The following is a 24,922-nucleotide window of genomic DNA, read 5'->3' as shown; positions in this document are numbered from 1 at the left end:
GTGGCTTGTGGGTGAAACAGCAGACATTCCTCTGTGGTTTCTAATGCTCTGTGGTTTTTAACTGTAAAACTCTGGAAAGCTAACTGGTTTGAAGTACTATGTAGAAGTAATCAAAAATTGTCCATCAAGTTGTTTTTTATTGTATATTTAAATTCCAATCTGAAAATTTGCTCCCCTTTCCCCCAAGAAATATCTGAATTGGTACCACTGGCACTGTGAGCCTGTGCGCCAAGCAGCAATGTCCAGACTGCAGAGCCAGCCCCAGCCCCAGGGAACAAAATCTGCCGTTGCAGTGTGGGTGCCAGCAGACTTGCCCTGAAACACACCCACAAAGGGGGCCTTCCCAGTGCACTAGGCCTGCACCCACCTAAAACCTTCCCATGACCCACTGGGAAATGCTGCTGTATGTGACAGACCAAGACCCATCTAGGGAATGGGACTTATTTAACACATCAGGCAGAGCTGTACAGGTATCCCATATACAAGCCAAATGTCTCATTCCTTCATAACTTACAGACCAGTTTAACAACAGGACATCCTACCCAACCAGGCCATTGGGACTACTCTGATGCTTAAAGTTAAGCATGTGCTGAATCAATGCCTTAGATATTAACTAGTACACTTTGACCTGATCCCCTGTGGTGCTGAACTGCCTCCATATTTGGAGTCTGAGAGTGGAGGGCATGCCACAGCTCTCAGGCATGAACCTTTTCAGAGGGGGAAGTGTAGTCAAACAACACTCTAGCTGGGGTTATAAGCATGCCCCTCTGGCACTTAAGAATTGTTGAACTGGGGCCTATCTAGCAAATTGCTTTATGCACGTGTTTGACTGTAATAGAACGGATGCTCACACTAGAAGTTAAGCATGTGTTTCAGTCTTTTGTTGGATTGGGTCTTTAATACACAAACTCTTTCGCCTCAGTTTCCCCATCTGTAAAATAGATATAAGATTTACTTACCTATTCTGCAGGATGTTGTGAGGATTAATGTTTTAAGGCATTGTGAAGAATAATCTAAGCACCGTTTAAATACTTACATTATTGTCATTCTGTGGCAACTCTTTTTATAAACAAAATCTATGGATTTAGCATACAGCTTGGATAAAAACACAGATTGGTACCTCGGAAAGGTTTGAATTTGTTCTCCAGATCAAATTCTTGTCTTCCCAGCCGAGATAAGTCAACTCTGAGATCGGGACAAATGGCATATTCCTCAAGGGTTTTGCTGATCTGATAGATTTTGTCTGAAACGGCATCTGGGGCAGGTCCTAGAAGACAAACATTAAGAAGCCACAAGTACTCCTGTTCTTTTTGCGGATACAGACTAACACGGCTGCTACTCTGGAAGCTTTTTTCTGACAATGGCTGACTTAGAGAACAGATTCTTTCTGTATTTGCAATTGTAATCAACTGCAAACAGCTCTGATGTGCTCAAAATAAATAAGCCCAGAAAAAACAGCTGGAGTAAAATACAGATTTTTTTCCACTTAAAGCAAAACACAGAGTTACCGTGTTTTTGTAAGAAATATAACACTGAAACCAGAATATATTTTTCTGATTTTTTTTTTTTACTAATAAAAAACAGCATAGAAATAAATCATTTTTGGGGCGGGGGAGGAGGGGAAGAACCACAATAATTTGGATGTAGTGCTAAAGAAATCTGCCATTCATTGACTCTCTTCAGTAAATCTCAATGTGCGTGTTAAAATAAAACTGGTATTTCCTGAATTGTTTATCCATTTTTACAAATTTGCAAAGATGTGTTTAAAAAGTAAAAAGTACATTTAGGTCCAGGACAGCAGAGTGCAATGTACTTCTTCTGTCCAGCCCAGTTCAATTTTGACATATGTACAAAGTTCAAATAACTGAGAGTTTTAAATAACTTTATTGCCCTTTGGCCTAAATTTTAAAAAATGCATTTGGTTCACCAGTTTTATAGAAACGTTTACTTGCAGAACATCTCTGACCTGTTCAACAAAAACACATTTGTGTTAGAAATTCAAAAATTCCTTAATTTGTTAACATACAGATTGATCTGGAGTAAACATGTTAATCAAAGAATATAATTCACATCGCAATTGTATACTAACTGATTTGCTAGTTTTGAAAACTGGGTGTATTTTAAAAGATGCTATAGCTCAAACAGAAGTCATGGGCTTAATGCAGAAATTGCTAGGTGAGGTTCTGTCATTTTCTTATGCAGTAGGTCAGTTTTTATCATCACAATGGTCATTTATGGTCTTAAAATCTATGAATTTATAATATTAAAGCACAGTTCTGCTCTGAAAAATGATTATTTCTGTTCCCTTACAGACATTCCTTCAGTACCTTCATACACCTCTTTTACTTCTAATTGCACACCATTCCCAGTAATGTTGTTGAATTCAGTGCAGCTTTGCCATATAAATTAGGGTATCAATCATGCCACATAAGTTAGGTGTAATGCATAATATTGTACAAGGGATCGTGGTAGCAGTACAGACAATGATTGCTTAACTTCTTGTTATAATAAAATCATTTAGCCAGGAAGAGAGCTCTGCTCATTTCATTCCAACTCCTCCAGAGAGTCAGGACAGATTTCATTAGTCCTAAATCACCCTTGATAGATGGGTGTCTAGTCTAGTGATAATATTTCCAGCTAAAGTGATCCCACAGCCTCCCCTGGCAACTTGCTCTCCTGCCTAACTGTTCTCATAGTTAGAAAGTTTTTCTTAATACTTAACCTATATTTTCCCAGCTGCAGCTTAAGCCTATTACTTTTTATTATGCCCTTGTTGACTAATGAGAATAATTGGTCTGACTCATCTGTTCTTGAGGAGAGTTTTATTTTTAAAGCTTAATAAGCTATATGGATTTTGCTTAAAATACCAAAGCAGGCAAAAGAAAAAAACTTGAACTGTTACACATCTGTCAGGCAGATTCTGGGGAGAGAGGATTTAAATTATAAATTAATGGAGATATCCTATCTCCTAGAACTGGAGGGGACCTTGAAGGTCATCAAGTCCAGCCCCCTTCCTTCACTAGCAGGACCAAGTACTGATTTTGCCCCAGATCCCTAAGTGGCCCCCTCAAGGATTGAACTCACAACCCCCTGGGTTTAGCAGGCCAATGCTCAAACCACTGAGTTATCCCTCCCCGCACTGTCTTGCTGAGATAGTGTGTCCAGTGGTTAAGGCATGAGACTTTTGTGCTTTAGTCCTGACTCTCCCACTGACTTGACGTCTGATGTTAGGTAAGCTACTTAACCTCTCTGGGATTCAGACATGGCTACGCACAAAGTTGCACTGGTTTAGCATCACACCTTTAGTGTGATGCAATTGATGCAGCTACTGTGCATAGAAAAGCCCTAAGTTTCTCCACTTCCAACATAAAGATAATACATAGAACTGGGTAAACATCTGATATTTTGGCTTGCTGGCAGTCAAATAAATAAATAAATAAATAAATAAATAAATAAAAAAAAATGTGTTTCAGGTCAAATTAAATGTTTCATTCAAACTGACACAAACACTTCATTCTGATCTTGAGCATTTTTAAAAGTTGTGGGGGGTTTATAATAAAATTGACTAAACAAGAAGTTGTTTCAAATTGAAAAGTCAAAATGCTAACGTTTGCAAATGTTGAAACAAAATATTTTGACTTTTTCAGAATTTTTCTCTTTTTTTGGATACAAACAGAAATTCATGAATCATTTCGGTGTCACCGAATCCGCATTTCTTGCCAACAAATTTCAGTTGAAAATTTTGCCCAGTTCTAACAACATTCACTTTTGTAAAGGACATGAGATTTTCAGATGAAAAAGCACTATAAAGTGCAAAGTATTATTAATCATTGTTATGATGTATTATGGAAGCATAAAACAAAGTAATAATATGATCTTTACAGATGAATTTCCATGCTTAAGAAAATGAGGGACTAGACTGACTGTACTAGCTAAAGTCTCATCTCTTGTCTACACACAAATTATGTCACATTAACTGTACCAGTGTATTTAAAGCAGTACAACCCTTTGCATGGGTGCAGTTATACTGGTTTAAATGTGCTTCTACCAATATAGTTGTTCCCATACAGGAAGACAAGGGCACAGTCCCTTAGGTGCTTTTGAAACTCCCAACCTTAAAGCAAATGCCAAGATATGTATGATGGAAATGTGAGTAGAATAGGGCTTTATAATGTTAAGTTCCATAAAGTGGGTGATAGCTCGCCTGGAGCAAGGTGTCTCAGGCTGCAAGTTTTCACTGGTCTTCTAATAAAAAATTAAAGTTAAACTCAAAGAATTGGCCACCTGGCCCTTTAAATTTCAAAACAAAATTTCAAAACCAAGTCTGTTGCACCACTTAAGTGAAGATGCAGTCTGATGGTTAGGCCCAGACCCAGGCCTGGGGCTTTGGTTTAGGACTGAGATTTTCATCTCCTGCCACATATTCACCTACCACTTCCCCTCTGATAATGCAAGCCTTCTTAATTTGAACTGGTAGTTCCTGATTGGCTGTGTCCTCCTCCCAGCCCTTCTAGGACCTAGTCTTGTTGGTACCCGAAACTGAATGGCTTTTCTAAGCAGGAGGAGTGCCAGGGTGACAAATCCTCCAGCAGGAGGCAGAGTAGACCTGGTACACCCTATCACTAGGGCCCTACCAAATTCACGGTCCATTTTGGTCAATTTCACAGTCATAGCATTTAAAAATCATAAATTTGATAATTTAAGCTATTTAAATCTGAAATTTCAGTGTTGTAATTGTAGGGGTCCTGACCCAAAAAGAAGTTGTGGGGTAGGGTTGCAAAGTTCTTGTAGGAGGGTTGCGATACTGCTACCCTTACTTCTGCGCGGCTGTTGGTGGCAGCGCTGCCTTCAGAGCTGGGCAGCTGGAGAGCGACGGGTGCTACCCAGGAGCCCAGCTCTGAAGACAGAGCCACTGCCTGCAGCAGCACAGAAGTAAGGATGGCAGGATATAGTATTGCCACCCTTACTTCTGCGCTGCTACCTGCAGAGCTGGGCCCTCAGTCAACAGCTGCCACTTTCTGGCTGCCCAGAAAGCAGTAGCGCAGAAGTAAGGGTGGCATGGTATGGTATTGCCAACCTTACTTCTGCGGTGCTGCTGGCAGGGCACTGCCTTCAGAGCGGGGCGCCCGACCAACAGCTGCTGCTCTCCAGCTGCCCAGTTCTGAAGGCAGCGCAGAAGTAATGGTAGCAATACTGTGACCCCCCCAAAATAACCTTGTGACTCCCTGCAACTCCCTTTTGGGTCAGGACCCCCAATTTGAGAAACACTGGTCTCCCCCGTTAAATCTGTATAATATATGGTAAAAGCACACAAAAGACCAAATTTCACGGCCCGTGATGCGTTTTTCATGGCCATGAATTTGGTAGGGCCCTACCTATCACACATCCACGGACATAGACTAAATATCATCTAAAAAACAGTATGACAAATCCAGCACCCTTCTGTATATAGAACACCTATTGACTTCAGAGGGAGCTGAACTAACTGAGAGGTATAGGTGCAGGGCATATTAGATTTTTTTTCATATAAAAATATATATAAACAAAACCTCTCCTGATACTGAAAACTTCTTAGCATTCTACTAACACTGAAAAATCCATATAACAGGAAAACAAATAGTTATAACCATCTGGCTATCCTTATCAACCTATTTCTACCTTTCTGAGATACAGTGATGTAATGTGTTATAAAAACACCTACCTCCATTGGAAACATTAAACTTGACTCCAAATTCTCCTCCAGGTCCTCCAGGACTGTGACTAGCTGTTAGAATAATTCCGCCAGCTGCTTTGATCTTTCGGATAATACATGAAACAGCAGGTGTGGATAAGATGCCATTCTGGCCAATAACCAATCTTCCAATCTAAATGAACCAGAAAAATAAGTTTAATTACATTTGAGTGATGCTGGCATTTCATCTCTGAATGTTACCAACTTGCTAAATAATTATATCTATATATGTATATATAATATATAGAAATATGGCTCAATTCCCAACGTGGCTGGAAGCCCAAGACCTATAATGCCAGTATTTAAGCTATCTCTGGACCAACTACTGTATAACTAAGAATTCTGGAAGTTAATCTGTTAGACCTCTGCTGATGACAGACAATGTTTAGAATTCTATAGTGTGAAGTAGCCATATGTGGTCAAACTAGCTACTCCTAGTAAACAAATATTTCTTACAAAGATACAACTTACATTAATATATGGTAGGACTGAATTTGACCTTAACCTTAAAAAATAAAAAATGTAACCCTCAGTAAAAATTCATTAACTTCACTTGTGCAATTTGCTGACATACTTAATTAACTTACACAAATTGTAAAGCATTTTTGCACCAGCTATTTCATTATTTAGATAGCACACTTATACCTAAACATAGACAAATTGGACTTTTTAGACACTATTGGACAAATTCTGCTTTCAGTTACGCAGCTGGAGTAACTCCACTGAAGTCAATGAGCAGGATTTGGTCTAAAGTAGACAGTAAAGCAGAGGCACCCAAACTTTGGAGCGTGACACTGGCCATTTGCCAAGAACGATATTTAGGCCCCAGGCCTGCTATTGGATTCACATAGGCAGAACTATGCACCTACACAGAGCCCCATGGAAATCAATGGGGCCTCACACAAGTGCAAACGTCAACTGTGTGGATCCGATTGCAGGGCTGTCGCTTTAATTAGCATAATCGAGAGCAGATAGCAACTGCCTTTCACAGAGTGGCCTTTCAGCTGGATCAAGGAGATCACTGCATGCTAGGGCCTACAGTCTCTGTGAGTCATACCTCTATATCTAAGATAAGGACACCAATGCCCTGGCTGTAGAACACTGTGACCTGCATTTGGCCTGCAGGGTCACTCTTTGGCTAGTCCTGCTGAAAAAAGTGTGAACCCCAAGCTATATTCGAACACAAGAAGTTCCTGTCCATTCTTAAAATACAGCAACTTTTCAAGGGGCAGTTATTAAACATGGACTCAACGCAGTCAGTATTAAGTGAAAATCCACCCCAAAGTTACAATTTGAAAAACCTTATTCTCACCCCTAGATGGACACTACAGTTTCAGCTCAATATAAATATAATCCAGGAATCAATCATAAATATATGTACAGGCATTTTATAAAAGAGTTCTAGTTAATGGGAAATGGGCAGATGATAAAACCAGTGGGAGAGGTTAATGTCACAAACAAATAATGAGGCATTTGCATGCAGAACATTAAAGGGATGTTGTTGGCTTGAGTTGTCTTTTTTTTTTAAACAGACTTATTTTAAAAATGCCAGTCAGTGTCTCTTTAAAAGAAAAGTTAGTACAGCTCCCCCTCCCCTGCTAAAAGCAGGAGACCTCTGTCTCCTGTCCCCTTCTCTCTGGCTTGGGGAAAGTAAAGATAACCCATCCTCATCGGCTACTGAAATGGGGACTCACCAGGCAGGAGACTGAAGTAGGAGCAATTGAAGTTCCTGGGGCTCCCATCTTTCCTACCATAGGGAAGCAGCAGCAGCATACAGTGAAGTATCTTGTCTCCTCTATATTAAAATCTGTTCCCTCTCCTCCCCTTCCCTCCCACTCTAAAGGCAGAGAAGGACAGAAGAGGAGACATGCTTCCCTTAGCTTGCCCCCCCACTCCATGCGGAAAGCACTGTCATGGCCCTGGTCAGCTCCTTCTCCCCGCATGGCAGTCCACAGTGCATGCATGCAAGACAGAATTGTGGAGAGACAAAGGGGAGAATGTGGGGTCTAATAGGATTGAGTGGTTGAAGAAGGAAGGAGAGTACAGAAGTAGAGCTGGGCAGGAAATAGTTCTCCCATCTCATGAAACATTTTCAGAATTTTGGAAATGTTTCCCATTCTGAATTAGGATGAAAAGTCAACATTTCAAAAATGTTCATGAACCAAAAATCTGGGGGGCAAAACTGGTTCAGATCAATTGAAAAGTTTCATTTTAATAATTTCAAAATCTTTTTATGGTTGAACTGGAAAACCAAACATTTTGATTCAAAAAATGTTAAAATGGTATGTTTCAACACTTCTGAACCTTTTTTTTTTTAAATTGTGTCGAGAAATTTGTCAAAACTGACCTTTCCTGAATCTGCATTTTTCAGTTTTCCAACCAGATCTATACAGAAGTGCCTAGAGGTGAAAAATTGAGAGTGCCACATATGGAGAGGAATGAGAAAGTGGAGAACAGAGGGCAGGTGTGATGGGGTGTATGAACCTCACACTGGTTAACCATGGGTTAACAGGAGTCATTTAGGCCACTGGAGGAGTATTAGGCATAATTGGTGATCAAACCAGCTATGGAGGAGCTGGGCTTTCAATAAAGGGAGCACTGAGCAACAGAGGGAAGGCCGGGGAGAGATCCAGGAGAGAGGTAACTGGGAGCTTCCTCTCTTGGGCTAAAGACAGAGGGTCCCGAGCCAGGAGGAAGCCTGGTAGGCCAGGGACAGTGAATCCTGGGCCCAAGTGACCATCATGAGTAGGAGTGACCCTCATGGGAGCCAGCAAAACCCAGTGATAGTAAAGTATAAGGGGCATTTGAGGGTCTGCAGTGAGAGACTAAAGAACTCTGCAGTCACTCGCTGGAAGCAGGGGAGTAGAAAGTGGAGAGAGAAGAGAAGATACAGGATTGGAGCAAGCTCCTGTGGCTGACCCTGACACAACTGGATCTCTGGGGAGAAGCCCTGGGAACGGTTGCTTGCTTGTTACAAAAAGCACAGGAAGGAGCTGAGGAAAAGGCCTAAAGAAAGGTTAATGGTAGGAAGGAGTCCAGGGAAGAAGCTGCAAGATATTTGATAGAGCAGATCTTGGCTATTTGTCCTAGAGTCCCTAGACTAGAACTTAATGTAGGGGTTGGGCCACTGGTAAAGTCGTGTAAAGCCACCTGACATAAGGGGATAAGGACAATTCCGAGCCTAGAGAGAAGGATGTGACAACAACTGGATCCAGAGTCACCTGACACAGGGTCTAGGAATTATTTGTTGGACGTTTGACTTTTCATTACCCTCAAAGATGGGGCCTTAAACATGACCTGGCCACAGGGCCAAGTCACAAGACAAGAGACCACCGCAGAACTGGAGCAATGGTCGGCGGGGGTACTAGAGAACATAGAACTGCTACACCAAACCCAGCCCCAAGGGGGGCAAGCCAGCAGTCAGTCTATTCTTCCACAGGAAGTTCTGATGGAAGAAGTGGTGGAAAACTTACTGATAGAGAGAGATGAAAAATTAAAGAAGAAAAGAGAGGTAGACAGACGGGATGGGCAAAAGACTAGGGTTGAAATCCTGGAACCAGAATTTCACCCCCAAAACATTTGAGAGACATAGTCCAAAACACTGTAAAGGTTGCTAAGTACTAGTGAGACTTTTCCTTCTGAACAAACCCTGGTTTTAGGTAATGAATCTCAGAAGGTTGTGAGAAAAGTATATGAAGCACTGTCTCTATCTTGCGTCTTAAAGGAAAATTCATGATTAAATGGGAAATGAAGCTGTCACATCTTTTCAAATCAAAGTTGTGGGCACCATCATGTCTTTATTCTTTTTCAATAGTATTAGTTAAAGCTGCAATAGGGAATTGTAACTCATGGTACGGTATCAGACACCAGTAAAGAGAGCAGGATGGCAAGTCACTTCTATTACAGATGTTGGATTGCATTCCATAGGGAATCTTGCTTTCTGTACTCTGGTCCTGCTTGAAATTCTTTCAACACAGATCCTTGGTTATATATCACATTGGAAAAAAAAGTTCCCCAGCTTTTCAGTGCCAAGCACTCTGGAATTTTGTATCTTGGAGTATTTGAACTCTCTGAGGAATGTGACAGAGATAATTGGATGCTAATTCAACTTTTGCTACTGGCTGCTAGGTCAGTTATTTGTAGAAGGTGGAAAAACCCTGACTCTCCATTCATTTTGGACACAGTTCAACAGGCTGGGACCTTTCAGCTCTATAAAATCTGTGCAGCTGTACTTTGATAAGGCTTAGAAATTCACTCACCTAATGTGTGCTTCTGTGGATTATTTTTGCAAAAAACAGATTATGTAAATTGGAATGTTTGACAGCTAAACTAAGCACAAGATACTTTTTTTCCAAAACTTACAAGTGGTTTTTCACGGTCTATCACAGCTTTGTGCTTTTAAACTGTTCAGAACATTACATTTGATTAACTGATCTTTCTATTTTGAGATTTGATTGGGATATTAACCTCACATTCCCCCCACAATTTTATGCTGCTGATATTCATGGTGACTGTACATGTTTTTGTTGGGGGGAGGGGGAGGCAGGCAAAGAAAAAAAAAAGATTTCAAAGTTGTGTTTATTAACTATAGAAAGTCTTCAAAGAGTGTTTTATTTCTTAACAAAATACATATCTACCCTACTAGAACTAGTTGGGGGGGGGGGGGAAATCCTGCAGAAAATATTGATGAAAACAAAAGTTTTTGTCCCCAAACAAACAAAACAAAAATCCTAAAATGTGTGTTTTTTATTTTTTCAATGTAAAGTCAAAAGTTTCCATGGAAAGCAGACACAATCTGTGAAAATGTTCATTTAGTTAAAATCCCAATCTTCTGTTGAAAACCAGTTTTTCCACAGAAAATTGTTTTTAACCAGACATACTGGAGGCAGTATGTGTGTATTTAATATGAATATTTGATACTGAATTTTTATCTGCTTAATAGATGTTTTGAACAATGTGCTTTCTATTCCAGCTTCATGAGATCAGTCCTTCCATACATAGTCCTAAAACTGAATAATTAAAATCAGCCTCCACAAATATGGAATTTAGTGCAAGTACTACATATAAACACAGCTGGTCATTTGTGCTATCAGAAAGAGAGTAGGAGAACACAACTTTATGTATTCCTAAACCTTACAGTGAATGTCATTTGTGCATGTTGGAGTTGCATGAATCTATTTGTTTTGGGGGGATTCTCTCAGACACTATCAGCCTTTGAATTAACTGCATCACTGCTGGACTCCCCTGCAACCTCTTTCAGATGGCAGAATAAAGCAGTCTTCTTCCAAGTGTCAACATTTGAAATGCTGTCACTTCACTGCTGATTAACAAACTATAGGGGGCAGTACTAAAAGTATATTTTTTCCAGGCTGGACATTTTAGTTCACTCAATGTGAAATGAAACTGATTTTTCACTAACTGACAAAAGCTACTTTATGGGCACATAGTGCTTTCCCCACCTTTTAAGGCATTCTGTGATCCTCAAGTGAAAGGTGCTATATTATCGTTTCCTTCATTCAACAGTTTGGGATTTCAAACTGCTTCACAAACACTTTCCACTTTCCCTATGCATAACTGCTGAAATACAATCCCTCTGAATACAGAACAAGGAAGCCATTTCGCCCTGCAAAATAGCTTCCACTTATTGTGGCCTGATTTTTGACAGATGCTTTTTTTCCCCCCCTTAGAAAATGGACAGGTCAAAAAACTTCATCCACCAGGAGACAAGTGGAAACCACCAGAATCTAAATAAATATTTCAGACCAGTTTTAGACCCAGGTTTGCGAGAGGAAAGGCCTGCATTTTTACTGCTACACCTCCTACTGCTTTATTCCACCTAGTACTGTGCAACTATTATAAGCGGAAATAGAGAAATATTCTGAGTTGTTTTGAATTAGATTCTGTCCTTTTATGGCTTCTTTTCTGTCTGTGCGGCTGCTTTTAGAAAACATGCCACTTCTCACAAGATCCTTATATCGGTGTTGTCACTTAACCGCAACTGCCAAACAACACTGAGGGGTTTGAGAAAATACACAGAATTGCTTGACAGAGTGCAACAAACTTTCTGCTAGCCTCCACAACTCTTTATGTATGAATATTTCTTTAAGAAACACAGAGGCATGTGGAAAACATATTAAAAATGTCTGTTTTGCATCTCAGCTCCCCCCCCCCCTTTATTTTAAAAAATAATGAAGCCTGTAGAAAGGCTGCCATCTATGGCAATGACTCAATCTTCCAACTACAGCTGTCAGAGATGTGTGCCAGCTTTTAAACAGAGTTGCATATATACAAGCCAAAGGGAGTTGACAGGAATTATACTTTGCAAAATGCATGAGAACAAGGCTGAATCTATGGAAGTGTTCAACTATGAATGCGTATCTATTGCAGATCAGAGTAGATTACATCAACATACATGTCCAATTCTATATTCTTGAAGAAGTTGTGTGTTTTGATGTTTTTGTACACAAAAACAAGTTATTTTAATATTAAACAAAGGAAATACATTCAACATGACTCAGAATGCACAATTAATGTATTATACAGTGTGATCTTTTAACTGCTTTGTCATTTATAAGTATTTCTGTTTACCTACACTGCAGATTCTATTCTCCCATTGAAGTGGATGCTTTAATTCCCATTATTAACATTAATCTGAGTAAATTCCTTGCTCTCAGGAAGTAATACAGGTATGGGTTTTGGAACTACAGGTGCTGCACCCCCTGACTTGAAGTGGTTTCCTTCATATATGGGGTTTACAGGTTGGTTCAATGGCTCTCAGCACCCCTGAATACAGGGATCTCATTTCTACACTAAGGATGTTGAAGTGACTATACAAGTTCTGATAGCTAAATATTTGTGCTATGTATCAATAATGATCCCCACTGCAAAGAACTCATCTCTTGAATCCTTGTGTGAAGCTCTGAAGTGCCCCCGTGAAAAGGTCTGAAGGCTGCGAAGAACTAAACTAGTCATCCCCATGGAGCCTCTTCACCCAGGTATTTCTCTCTCACACACACACACAATCTTGTCACAGATGCTGCATGTTTTGTGTTCAGAAGCAAACATTAAACTGACATTTAATTCTCTTTAAATAATCAATTCTCAGATTTATTGACCTGACATTTAATCATCTGGTTTGGAAAAGTCAAACTGGTGCTCATTTACCCATTTCTAATTAAAGCGCAGATAATACGCCCCTCACATCACTTGATACTGCTATGGCATGAAAAGCGTACCTCTGGCACTCAAAGATTTCAACTGCTGCAAGACTACAATCATTTAAAGTTCTTTATAATACTACATTCTGTATTGTATTCCACATTAGTTTCTGTCATTTTGTGTACAGCATCTGCAGCAAGACAAAGACCAGACTTTTAGCAAACTTAAGGCTGAAAGAATGGCTACCCTAACAAATATTTTGCCAGATTACTTTTAAGCATTGCTGCCACATGCAGCTGTGCATTTTCAGACGATACAGTAGATTAACATGGAGTCACTTAATTTTTTTTTTATTCTCCCAGTAATCTCTCACATGCTTCAGTCAATTAAGCTTGAAAACACATGAAGCAAGTAGATTATGTCCTGAACACTGTGGATCTCTGCTTTCATATCCTTTACTATGGCCTCCCCTGTTTTTGTATGGCCGAGCAGCATGCTACAACAAGGGGCAGAGATAGTATTAATTATTTATACAGTACCAGCAGGGTTTACATGGAATATAATGGAAAATACAAACAATGTTGTATTAAAAAGACAACTGGAAAATACCCAAGGCAGCGGGCAGGCAAGTTAAACTGCTAAACTCAAGCATTACTAAGTGTGGCAGTACATCCCTCTCTGTGGAACATTGCTATGCAATACGGGGGGAAATGAACACCATTGAGAGTTCCTATCTGCCCAGTGAGACCAAGTGATCCCATTTATAAACTTAAACCTACCATATACTCTGAATCGGCCAACCATCAGCTGTTCACATCACAATAGATTGGGGAGGGGGGGCTTTCACCCTGATTCCTTCTGACTTTAGGACACCAAGACAAAATCATTGCAGTGCTGAGCAGGAAAGCAAGATCATGCCAAAAGTGGTTCTCCTACCTCATAGCACTGCAAAGACTGCGTTTTTCACATGGCTATTGAGGCAGTAAGCAGGTGCAGAAAGTGGGACATGATTCTCTCTGCTCCTGCAATCGCTTTTGTGGCCAAATTACAGCATCCTGGCTCTGTTGGATCTCTTTTCCCAAAATCCAGCCCATCAGCCAGGTATCTTTGCAGGATGTGATTACCAGCCGGTCCCATATGGGCCTTCAACATGCAGCTCAAGAGCACAACCAGCAGCTAGCCACTGCTGGCTAATCCATCCCTACTCTGGTCGCACATAATTCAGAATCAAAAGAAGTATACATTGGCTACCATGCTGAGTGAGCCAGAGTGTGGCTGCCCTGTAGTGGGACCCACAGACGGAATGCTGGGTGACTCACAAAACAAGAACAAGGGGGCATCCAGGCCACTAAATGACAACACATTTAAAACTGATAAAAGAAAATATTTTATTATTTTTACATACCGGAGGCATGATTTACCATAGGATTGGCTGTGCCTCCTCCATGGTAGAGATGCAAACTGAGTTTGACTGCACAATTTGGCCATCATCCTCCTGGAACTCTGGCCTGGGTAAAGGCTCTGAATACAATTTAATCAAGGCATCCCTAGGTTTCCTTTGATCCTTTGTGGGGGCAGCTCATGTCTCTCCCTGCAACACCAGTGCCTCTCCTTTGAGTGAATTCCTTCTCTCCCAAGGAGGGGGCTCTTCTGCTTTCAGGAGTGATCCCTTTCTCTCCCCTACTTTCATGGCTAATAACACAAGGAGTTATCCCAGCTGATATGATGATAAATTAGCTATGTCCTCAGGAAGGTTAAGATACTTTACCAGCAGCCATATTTTCACTGTAAAAGTATACAGCATATTGTTAGTATTAGCTCAAAAATCTAAAGTAATAATTAAGCTTTCTGTGATATTAGAGGAAGTGGATGTGTAAATTTGCTGGGGAGGTGAAGAGTCGTGTGTGGAGGCAGGAAGGTATTTGAATGTCAGTGTAGCCTTACCTGTTGGTCTCCTGGAGTTATAATGACTGCATTGTCAGGGAATGTATCAGAGTAACCTTATATCTAAGGGTTTGTGTGGGAATTGTGAGGAAAAAATTGCCCCCTGACAAACACAACTTGGAGTGACACTAACAGAGCAAACTGTGTGTCTGACAAAAATTCCCATAATTCAGCAGGGGGAGCTCTGCCCCAACAAAGCACAGAAAGTTTGTCAAATTGACCTCATAAGAATGGCCAGTGAAGACCCAAAAGAAGTGCTGGGGTGGAAAAGGGAGGGCAAAATGGGGAATGTGACAGGGAGATTGAAGAGACCAGAGAGACATAGGCAGGGACACAGGCATAGGCGCCGACTTCCCCTCTGCCCGGTGGGTGCTCGATCCTCCCCCACCCCTGGCCCTGCCCTGCCCCCATTCCACCTCTTCCACAAAGTCCCCGCCCCTGCCCCGCCTCTTCTACACCTCCTCCCCTGAGCGTGCTGCGTCCCTGCTCCTCCTCCTCCCTCCCGGAAAGTCCTAAGTGCCGCCAAACAACTGTTAGGCAGCAGGGGGGCGGGGGAAGAGCACTGGGTGGGAGGGAGGGGGAGGAGCGGGGATGCGGTGTGCTCGGGTGGGGGAGAAGGAGGCGAGGAGTGGGGAGTTTGGCTGCCAGTGGGTGCGGAGCACCTGCTAATTTTTCCCTGTGGGTGCTCCAGCCCCGAGCACCCACAGAGTCGGCGCCTATGGACACAGGCATCTGGCCAACAGGGAGTCTTACCCCTGGTGCTACCTGGACCATTGGTTCACCAATCCCTGATCCTCCAGCTCCTCTGATTCTTGGTGCCCACCCTCCTAGTTCCTCAGCCCCTTAGGCCTCATGGCCACCACCTCCTCTGCACTCCTGGTTCCCCCAAAAGCTGGCTCACACTTGTGTTTGTGGAGCTAGTCCCGGATCCACAAAGATGTTTAGGCTCCTAATGTCCATTGACTTCAATGAAACGTAGGTGACCTTTGTGGATCTGGGCCATAGCGGCCAGCTAGGTTACACGAGAGGAGAGCTCCTGCTGCGGCATCCTGCTCCCGGCTCAGAACACCAGGACTCCCTTGCTTGGTGAGCCCTAACAGGTCCTCTGAGAGCTACTTTCTGCTGCCTTTTCCTCTAACAGTCATCCTAAATGTCTATCCATAGCCTCCTTCAGCCTGCCTCCATTGTCCTGCACACTCCTCCATGGCTAACCACCATAGATGCTTTCATCCTCATGCCTCCCCAGAGTTCTGCTCATGCCCTATACTTCCTGTGCCACTGCACAAAGTCCCTCGCTGCCCAGCACCCTGTGCCCTCCTCCAGTAAGCTTTTGATATGTAATACTCGTTTGTTTCAAAATCTCTCTCGTCTATCAGCTCATGTTTGCTAATCTCATTTCTAAAATATGTTTTCACCAAAATAACTTTTAACTGTTAACATCACCTCAGAGATATTGTAAAGATGAATTACTGGGTACAATTTGAAATGTGTACAATGTTTACTTTCAAAGTTAAAAGAACCCACAGAAAGGACTGAAAAACAGGTTTAAAATTTTCATAAAGTTTTCTCTGCAAAAATTAGTAAATTACTACTAAAGATTACATAGAAAATTAAACTTTCAACGAGTTATTGTGACAAATTTGAAGAGTCAAATAAATCATTAAAATATAAAAGAGGGATTTTAGTCCTGCTTTAAGTGGAAATTTCAAGGCAACATTAACTATGGCTACATAACTGATATCTCCAGAATAAATATATGTACCCATTTATACATGTGAAAGAATTCATCAGAAGAACTGATCATCTTATGCTTCTCTGAGATTTTTGACAGCAGAGCAGAATGTACTGCAAGCAACTGCAGCACTAGTCAATATAAATAATTTGTTTGCCACTCTTGTCTTTTTCCAATACGTTTAGGTCTAAAAACAATAAAGAAATTATTTTCATAGTGATATACACACAGCACAAGGCCAAAACATGTAAGTGCTATCACTGTGAAAAATAACTTACTTCGCTTCCGCATTCTTGAAAAATGTCCATTCTGCAATAAGTACAAACTTGATATACACCTACTGAATTTTCAGTCATTCCACAGGGTTCAATTTTCTCATGCAGAGTCAAAAAGCATTTCTCAGCTTCCCTACCAATCTCAGCCTAAAATAAGGAGTCAAAGAGCATGATAACACTGCTTCTGTGGATTTTCAGGATCACCCTGGTTGTACATCAAAAAATCTCTACCCTGCTGAAGTCTCACGGCACATCCTAAAAGGCATATCAAACAGCATTAGGCATACAGCTCAGGCATTAGATATGCATATGAAAAGGTCGGATTGAAAGTAACAATCCTTTACATTTTTAGTATCTATTCAATACCACCCACATCTAAAAGCATTTTCCCCCTTCTTACATGATGTCTCTAATTCTGACTGCTCCTTTTTCTCATTACCACTTGCCTGTGTTATTAGAGTAAAAGTTCTTTGAGGCACGGACCACCTTTTCATCGTATATATTACAGTATCTAGCACAATGGGGCCTTGATCTCTGAGTGGCACAACTGAGTGCTACCACAATACAATTAAAATACTAATAAATACAAATTCCTTCTGGATTGAGAAGATGAAGAGCCAAATACAACTGAAACATTTTCCTCTCAGTTTTAAATAATCTGTTTTATCACCAGCAAATAAAATATTAAAATCCACAACAAAATAAAACATAACATTTAGAGACAAAGAAAGCAATACATGCTCATCAGACCATCTATGGTAAACCAGAGGGAATTACTGCCTTTGATCCATGGGTTTATGGGCATGTCTCTGCGTCTTTGTTACTAAAGTAGTAAATTAAAGTTAAAATTAAAGCTAAACCCATAATGTCATGACACTACATTTTGTCATTTTGAGACAAAAATCAAAAAGAAATAATGAGGAGACGTGCAGAAAGGGGGCTTTTAAACATGAAAAAGAGGGATGAGAAATATGGCTCGGATCTTTGACAAGAAGGAAGGAAACGTGGGCGTAATATGTGAAGGGTGTGGGAGAAGGATGACCACGGATGGGCAAAGGATGGAATAGGGAGAAACAAGTGTTGATGCCATCGGTGCAGTAGTGGGGAGAAGAGCATAGTGGGTGGAGGGGTGCTAAAGAGGGAAGAGTGGTTTCAGAAAAGGAAAAACGTGGGTGCAATAGGTGGCAAGGCAGACAAGGGAGAGAATGGGCAGATACAGCATGTGAAGAAGAGGGAAAGAATGGAGGGTTAGAGTAGGGAGGTGAGGATGAAATCATGGATGAGTGCAGACAGGGAGGGGAAAAGGAGAGTGAGACTGCAATAGGCTGATGGATGAAGGTGGGAATAAGGGGTTGTAATGTGTGAAGGAGCAAAAGAAGATATAGAGATGCATTATGTGGATGGGCATAGGGATGACAGTGGAAAGGGTGAAGTTGGGGAATGCTCTTGGTGGATGGGCATAGAGAAAATGGGGGTGCAGTAAGTAGGGTTGCCAATTTTGGTTGGACGTATTCCTGGAGATTTAATCACATGACAATCTTCAATTAAAGATTGATTCCTGGAGACTCCAGGGCAATTCTGAAGGGTTGGCAACCCTAGCAGTAAGTGGAAGGATTAGATAGATTGGTGACAGTGTGTGCATGATACAGCACACTGCCACCATAGGTGCCAGAACTAGGGGTACTAGGGATGCTGCTGCAACCCCCCTGCTTGAAGTGGTTTCCATTATATACACAGTTTACAGTTTGGTTTAATGGCTCTCAGCACCCCCACTATACAAGTTGTTCCAGCACCCCTGACTGCCACAAGGATGGGTGGGTGCAGTGAATGGATGAAGGGAGCAGTGGGCACAAGGGTATGCAGGGTGGGGAGTGGAAGACACAAAGCTGCAGTGGGCAGATGGGGAAGCAGACAGCACAGGATTGTGGATGGTGGGGAAGTGGAGTACCCTGGACTGCACAAGATGGCTGGGGGAAGCAGAGGACATGGGGATGCAAAAGGTGCAGTGGGTACATGAGAGACAGTGGTACTGGGGCTGCAAAGAGGGCAAGGGATTGCAGCATGTAGGTGACATGGGGAAATGGAGAGCATAGGGGTTGATGTGGGAGCAAAGGACATAGGTTTGCTGTTGGTGGATGAGTGCAGGAGGGGCCACAGAAGGGAATGGAGGGAGCACAGAAGCTGCAGGGGATACAGAGGGACTGGACCTGCAACGGCAGGATTAGGGCACAGAGGGCACGAGGACTCAATGGATGGGTGGATAGTGGGGAGCAGAGGGTACAGGGCTGCAGTGGGTGAGTGCCTAGTGGAGAGCAGAAGGCATAAGGGTGCGGTGGGTGGATCGGGGCATGATTGGTGGTGCAAATGGCACACGGCTGGACTGGGGCAGGGAGAGGCAGAGGCCACAGGGCTGTAGCAAGTATGTGGATAGTGGGAAGCAGAGGACCCAAGGACTCAGTGGGAGAATGGGGAAGAACTGGGTGGGGAGGGGAGCAGAGAGCAAAGGGGTCAGTGGGTACAGGAAAACAGTGGGTGTGGGGGATGCAGAGGGCACAGGGCATGGGGCAATGGGGTCCTGAGGGCAGAGTGTGCCAAGGGCACAGGGGGCAATGACGGCATGAAGGAGGGGGGTGCTGAGGCCTCAGGGGAGCAAAGGGCACAGGGGCAATGGGTGGGGGTGGTGCACAGGGAGAACAGAGAGGGCAATGGGTGGGGGTGCAGCAGGCACAGGGGGAGTGGTGAGGGGATGCAGAGAGTGGGGGTGCTGAGGCCCCAGAAGGAACAATGGACCCAGGGGAGCAGAGGGTAGTGGGCAATGGGTGGGAGTTGCAGAGAGCAGGCAGGGGGAAATGGGTGGTGGTGCAGCAGGCACAGGGAGCAGTGAGGGGATGCAGAGAGGGTGCTGAGGGCCATGGGGAGCAGAGGGGGCACTGGGTGGGGGGGAGCAGAGTGCACGGGGGGCAGTGAAGGGATGCAGAGGGGTGCTGAGGGCCCAGGGGGGCAGAGGGGCACTGGGTGGGGAAGGCAGAGGGCACGGTGGGGCAATGAGGTGATGCGGGGGGATGCTGAAGGCCCAGGTGGATCAGAGGGGCAATGAGTGTCGGGTGCCGAGCGAGCGGTGAGTGCGGGGGTGCCGAGGGCTGGGAGCTGCAGCTCGGCTGGCTCACCCCGTTGGCCGCGGCCATCTGCACGACGATCTCGGTGGCGGTCCGGCTGAAGTACCTGCCGTCGCTCCCCACCACCATGGTGCAGCCCTGGCGGTCGCGCAGGTCGATGGAGGAGAGCAGGCTCTGCACGAAGTTGGGCAGGTAGTTGCGCTGGCCCTCGAAGAGCCCCGTGGGCCGCCGCAGCCCCCCGCCGCCCGTCGGCCTCTGGTCCTCGTAGGGGGCGGTCTGCACCGTGAGCACCGGGATGGGGCTCCCCTCCATCGCTGCCGCCGCCGCAGGAACGTGGCTCCTCGCGGCCGCCCCCCCAGCGGCTCCCCTCGCCTCTGCACGGAACCGGCTGCCGAGGGTTAATCCAGCCCCCTCGGCCGCCTGCCTCGCCTCGCTTCAGCGACTTGGCAGCGAGCGCCGCCCCCGCCGCCTTGGGCTCGCCCTGCCCCGGCCCGAGCTTGGCGGACTCTCGCCTCGAAAACTGCTCGGGAAACTTAGCCGGGAGCAGAGGAGACGCCGGGGCTCCTCGCCGCCCGCTCTCCTCCCTCCACTGCGCGCTGGGCGGCGAACTACCTCCTCTTTTTGAACAAGGACACCAGGGGCTTGCCAAAGCTTTGCCCCAGCCCAAAATAACCCTGGAAAGAGAAGCTGAGAATTGTTTTCCCTTGCCAGAGATGTAACTGGAGGCGGGGGCGGGGGGATGTCTGAGCGTCACGCATTTGTTCCAGGGGATCACGTACTGTCAGCCTGGAGCTCTCCTTCTTGCACAAAGCAATCCCAACCCCTGGTGGCTCAGAAATCAAGCTGGCGGGCTGCTGGCCTGCAGCAACTGAACAGCTGGGGATTTCAAGTACAGAGTGCTTCAGCGCGGTGCCAGATCAGTAATAATGTAATGAGAATTTTCACTTCTGTGGCACCTCCCATCTGAGAATCTCAACGGGCTTCACAAATATTAATGAGGGAATCTCACAAGACCCACGTGAGCTCGGGAAGATACAGATAGGGAAACTGGGGAATAGAGGGTCTCCAAGGAAGCCTACGGGAGATTCAAGAATGTAAGAGTAGCACGAAATCAAATCCTGTGCCCCTGCTTATTTTGTGATTAAATAGGTGCTGGGCTCAAACAATTTTTTTTCCACACATCAAGCCCAGAGAGTTGATGCAGCAGAGGTGCCAAGGGTATGAACTGCCAAGCCTAAAGGAGACAGGGCACAAATTAAGCACTGCCTGTGACTTTACTACAATGCCATCCTTGCACACGGACTCTCTCAAAAGGGGACAGTTCTTAGAGGTCTGCTGCACTGATATTCCTCAACGATCCAGGATACTAACCCCAGGGAAATTTAATGGATTTCTCTTCTAGTAATTCCATTGCTGAGGAATCGTTTGGTACCGGGACAACCACTTGATCTACCTGCCTGAGGTTTCCCATTTAGAAAATTGAGATCACTTTCTCACAGATGTTGTGAGGATTGGTGAATTCATAGGTATAGAGTACTTTGAAGAGTAAAACCCATTCTCATTGATTAAAGGCTCGGCAGAGCTGGTACCCTACAGTTAAGATTGACTTGAACCAGGTGTGGGCAAACTACGGCCCGGGGGGCCACATCCGGCCCTCCATGTGTTTTAATCTGGCCCTCAAGTTCCTGCCGGGAAGTGGGGTCTGGGGCTTGCCCCGCTCCGGCTCTTCAGCCGGAGAGTGGAGTCAGGGTCTTGCCCTGCTCCGCGTGGCTTCCGGAAGCAGCAGCATGTTCCCCCTCCGGCTCCTACGTGTAGGGGCAGCCAGGGGGCTCCACACACTGCCCCCACAGCTCCCATTGGCCAGGAACCACAGCCAATGGGAGCTGCAGGGGCGGCACCTGTGGACAGGGCAGCACGCAGAGGTGCCTGGCTGCACCTCCGTGTAGGAGCCAGAGGGGGGACATGCCACTGTTTCTGGGAGCTGCTTGAGGTAAGCACCGCCCGGAGCCTGCCCCCTGACCTCTTTTCGTGCCCCAACTCCCTGCCCCAGCCCTGATCCCCCTCCTGCCCTCTGAACCCCTTATCCCCAGCCCCACCCCAGAGCCCGTACCCCCAGCTAAAGCCCTCCCACATCCCAACCCCCAATTTCGTGAGCATTCATGGCCCGCCATACAATTTCCATACCCAGATGTGGCCCTCAGGCCAGAAAGTTTGCCCACTCCTGCTCTAGCCCTTCCACCATACTTTGGAGCTGGGACTTGACACCAGGATGACTATCCTGCAAAATTTCAAGGATGTGTCTTTTCATGTCCCCAGTAAAATCTGACCAAAGTTATAAGCCTTTGAAAAACCTCAGAGTGCACGTGATCAATAGACACTTGTTAGAGTTTGGCAATTAAATAATAGTCTACCTATAAGGATCATACTATAGCCTGGGATTGTGGAGGCTGAGCAGGATTCACTCTGTAATTAGCTCCTGGCTGCCGTGGCCTACTTTGGCACTGGAGGGATCACATATTGCCCCCTCTTCCCAGCAGCAGAACTGCACCGATCCCACTGCTTGTGGCTCTCTGCACCCATAGGGGAGCAGGCAGGATTTGCCCCTTCAAATTGCATTTTTAAAGAATATAAAATCAGTCCTGGGTTGATACGTGAATTTTAAACTGGAGCAGATTTTTACAATTGTTTCATGCAAAGTGTGTTTGCAATGGAAAAAATGGACAGACCCTTCCCTAACACAACACTAACTAGCTAATCCTTATTGTGACATGTTTTGTGGTCACATTCTCACTTCACCACAGAACTGGGTTTTCCAATTACTTCAGTGGTACAGTTCTCTTTTTAATGTAATGGTGGAAGTAAGTAATAAGAGAAAAGGGTTATTGATTGGAGCTGGTCAAGAATTTTTTAACAAAATTGACACTTTCTAATGGAAAAACGTTAACGAAACCAAAACTGGTTGCAGGAAAGGGATGGTATTAACTAATTTCTTAGTTTAAAAAAAAGTTGATTTTTATTGTTGAAACATTCTTTTTTCACATTTTTTGAAACAGGTAAAATTACTTTTGTTTTGAAATGTATGTTAATTTATATTTTAAAAAGTTGACAACTGTAAAAGGTCTAAATCAAAATGAAATGTTTTGAAATTATTGAAACAAAACATTTTGATTGACCTGATCAGAATTTTTTTTGTCAGATTTTCAGTTTGTGAAAATTTTCAAGGGTTCAACTTTTCCTCCCAGTTCAGGATGTGAAAAATTTCCAAAAATCTTGAAATTCACTTGGGACAGGAAAGCCATTTTCTTCCAACTCTATTATTAACTGAATAGAAAAGGCAGGCTAAGCATTGTTTTGTCTGAGAGCAAGGATTAGAACACTGGCAACAAAACTTTATCAAGAGCAAGTATTTGTGATCTGCTGAGACTTATAACCCTGTGGAGTTGTTTTCTCAAAGTTATACCTCCAGAAAAAGAACCATTCTCCACCACAGCTGTCGGTTTCTAATTATTGAAACACAGCCATTACACTGTATTAAGGAATACTTTCGCACAGACCTGAATCCAAATTGGCTCATAAAAGCCAAGCTACAGATTGGAACAACAATAATTCCTTAAGAACTCAATTGTCATATTGACAACGGATTCATTGAAGCTTCAGCCACTGTTAGTAATGTATAATATGAAAAATAGGTTATAAAGATGCCTGCCACTGTATGTTAAATTACAACCAAAAAAATCCAGAGTATTAAACAAATCAGAGAAACACATGTGAAAATAACATTCAGCCCTAAATATTCAGAGATGCACAGGATTAAACCACACAATCTCCTGTAAAACTTTGAAAGTTGAGGGATAAATGTCTTACTCAAACCCCTAAAAACAAGGAGGTTCAAATTAAGACTTATACTCTGTTGGCAACTTAGAACTAATGTTTTATCTACAACTTTTCATTTTTGGGTATATTTACTGAGGGTCCAATTCTGACACTCTTATTTGCATTGGGTCATTCCATAGGACAACTCAGGAATGCTCATGGAGTAAGGGACTACCCAACATGAGTAAGGGTGCCAGAATCAGAACCTGTATGAGTAATAACATCATTGAGCATCTCCTGCCAGTGTGGGGAGGAAGCAAAATTGAACATAGACACAAGCAACTACTTTCGCTCTGACCCTAGTCCTGGGGCAATTCAGCAACTCACTTGCTGGCTCAAACTGCCTTGCCAGCAGTGTGACCAGCAGGAGAAGCAGCTCAGTCACATTCCATTTCTCCTATCTTCTTAACAGGAGCTTGGAGTTTTGCTCATACAAAGGCCAACAGTGGTGAGGAAACAAAATATAGTCTCATATAGCCACATTAAGCCCTCTATAAAGTCCTGCCTGGGGATATACAAGGCTGCTCCCTGGAGTCTCTCTCTGGAGCCTCTCCCTTGGAGCAGTCACTAGTGCAACGCTTCCCATGTGCAAACAAGCTATCAAGTGGACCACTGGCTACTCCACATGTTCCACTAGGTTTCTTAATCTGGTTCACTTGTTACTCACTGCTTATGTAGAAGGAAAAGGAAGTACATTGCGAATGAGAACAGATATGTCAAGGCTCAAACCCACTTATTCCACATGCTGGATTTGCAAAATGGCTGTGTAGACAGGAAAAAGGATCAGGACATGATGACTTCTGGGGAAGGTCTGAAATCTGATAAGTTAAAAGACATGCACACATACATATTACAGCTGCAGATTCATCAGTCTGCCTACATTGGCCCTGTTGCATTAGGGCTGGAGTAAATATTACTTGGGTTTTATTGTTTTAGCTCTTATATGATACAGGTTTTCTTTCTGCTGTTTGGTAAATCTTTTTTACCAGATGTTAGGAAAAAAAGACTGCAGGTAATAGTTAAAATAACCTGTAAACTGTATACAAAATCTTAGGCATGTGCAAGCTACCAGTCTCAGAGCTATAAAATGCAC

At 43.7% G+C, this 24,922-nt stretch overlaps 1 protein-coding gene across 1 annotated transcript in view; it reads right to left on the bottom strand.

Annotated features, from left to right (window-relative positions):
• PGM5 (phosphoglucomutase 5) overlaps positions 1 to 20,791 on the bottom strand; it is a 123,272-nt gene extending 102,481 nt beyond the window's left edge. Inside the window, exons 1-3 of the mRNA XM_034773922.1 lie at positions 20,008 to 20,791; positions 5,702 to 5,864; positions 1,121 to 1,267 (exon numbers count right to left, since the gene is read on the bottom strand). Of these exons, the coding sequence (XP_034629813.1) occupies positions 1,121 to 1,267; positions 5,702 to 5,864; positions 20,008 to 20,268 (571 nt within the window). The 5' untranslated portion in view covers positions 20,269 to 20,791. The remainder of the gene's footprint in view (positions 1 to 1,120; positions 1,268 to 5,701; positions 5,865 to 20,007) is intronic.
• Positions 20,792 to 24,922: the final 4,131 nt, after the last annotated feature.

The sequence above is a fragment of the Trachemys scripta genome, chromosome 6 (genome assembly GCF_013100865.1).
Source record: "Trachemys scripta elegans isolate TJP31775 chromosome 6, CAS_Tse_1.0, whole genome shotgun sequence".
Taxonomy (NCBI): domain Eukaryota; kingdom Metazoa; phylum Chordata; order Testudines; family Emydidae; genus Trachemys; species Trachemys scripta.
Note: the sequence above shows the minus strand (reverse complement) of the source record. Positions and strands in the feature narration are given on the sequence as shown.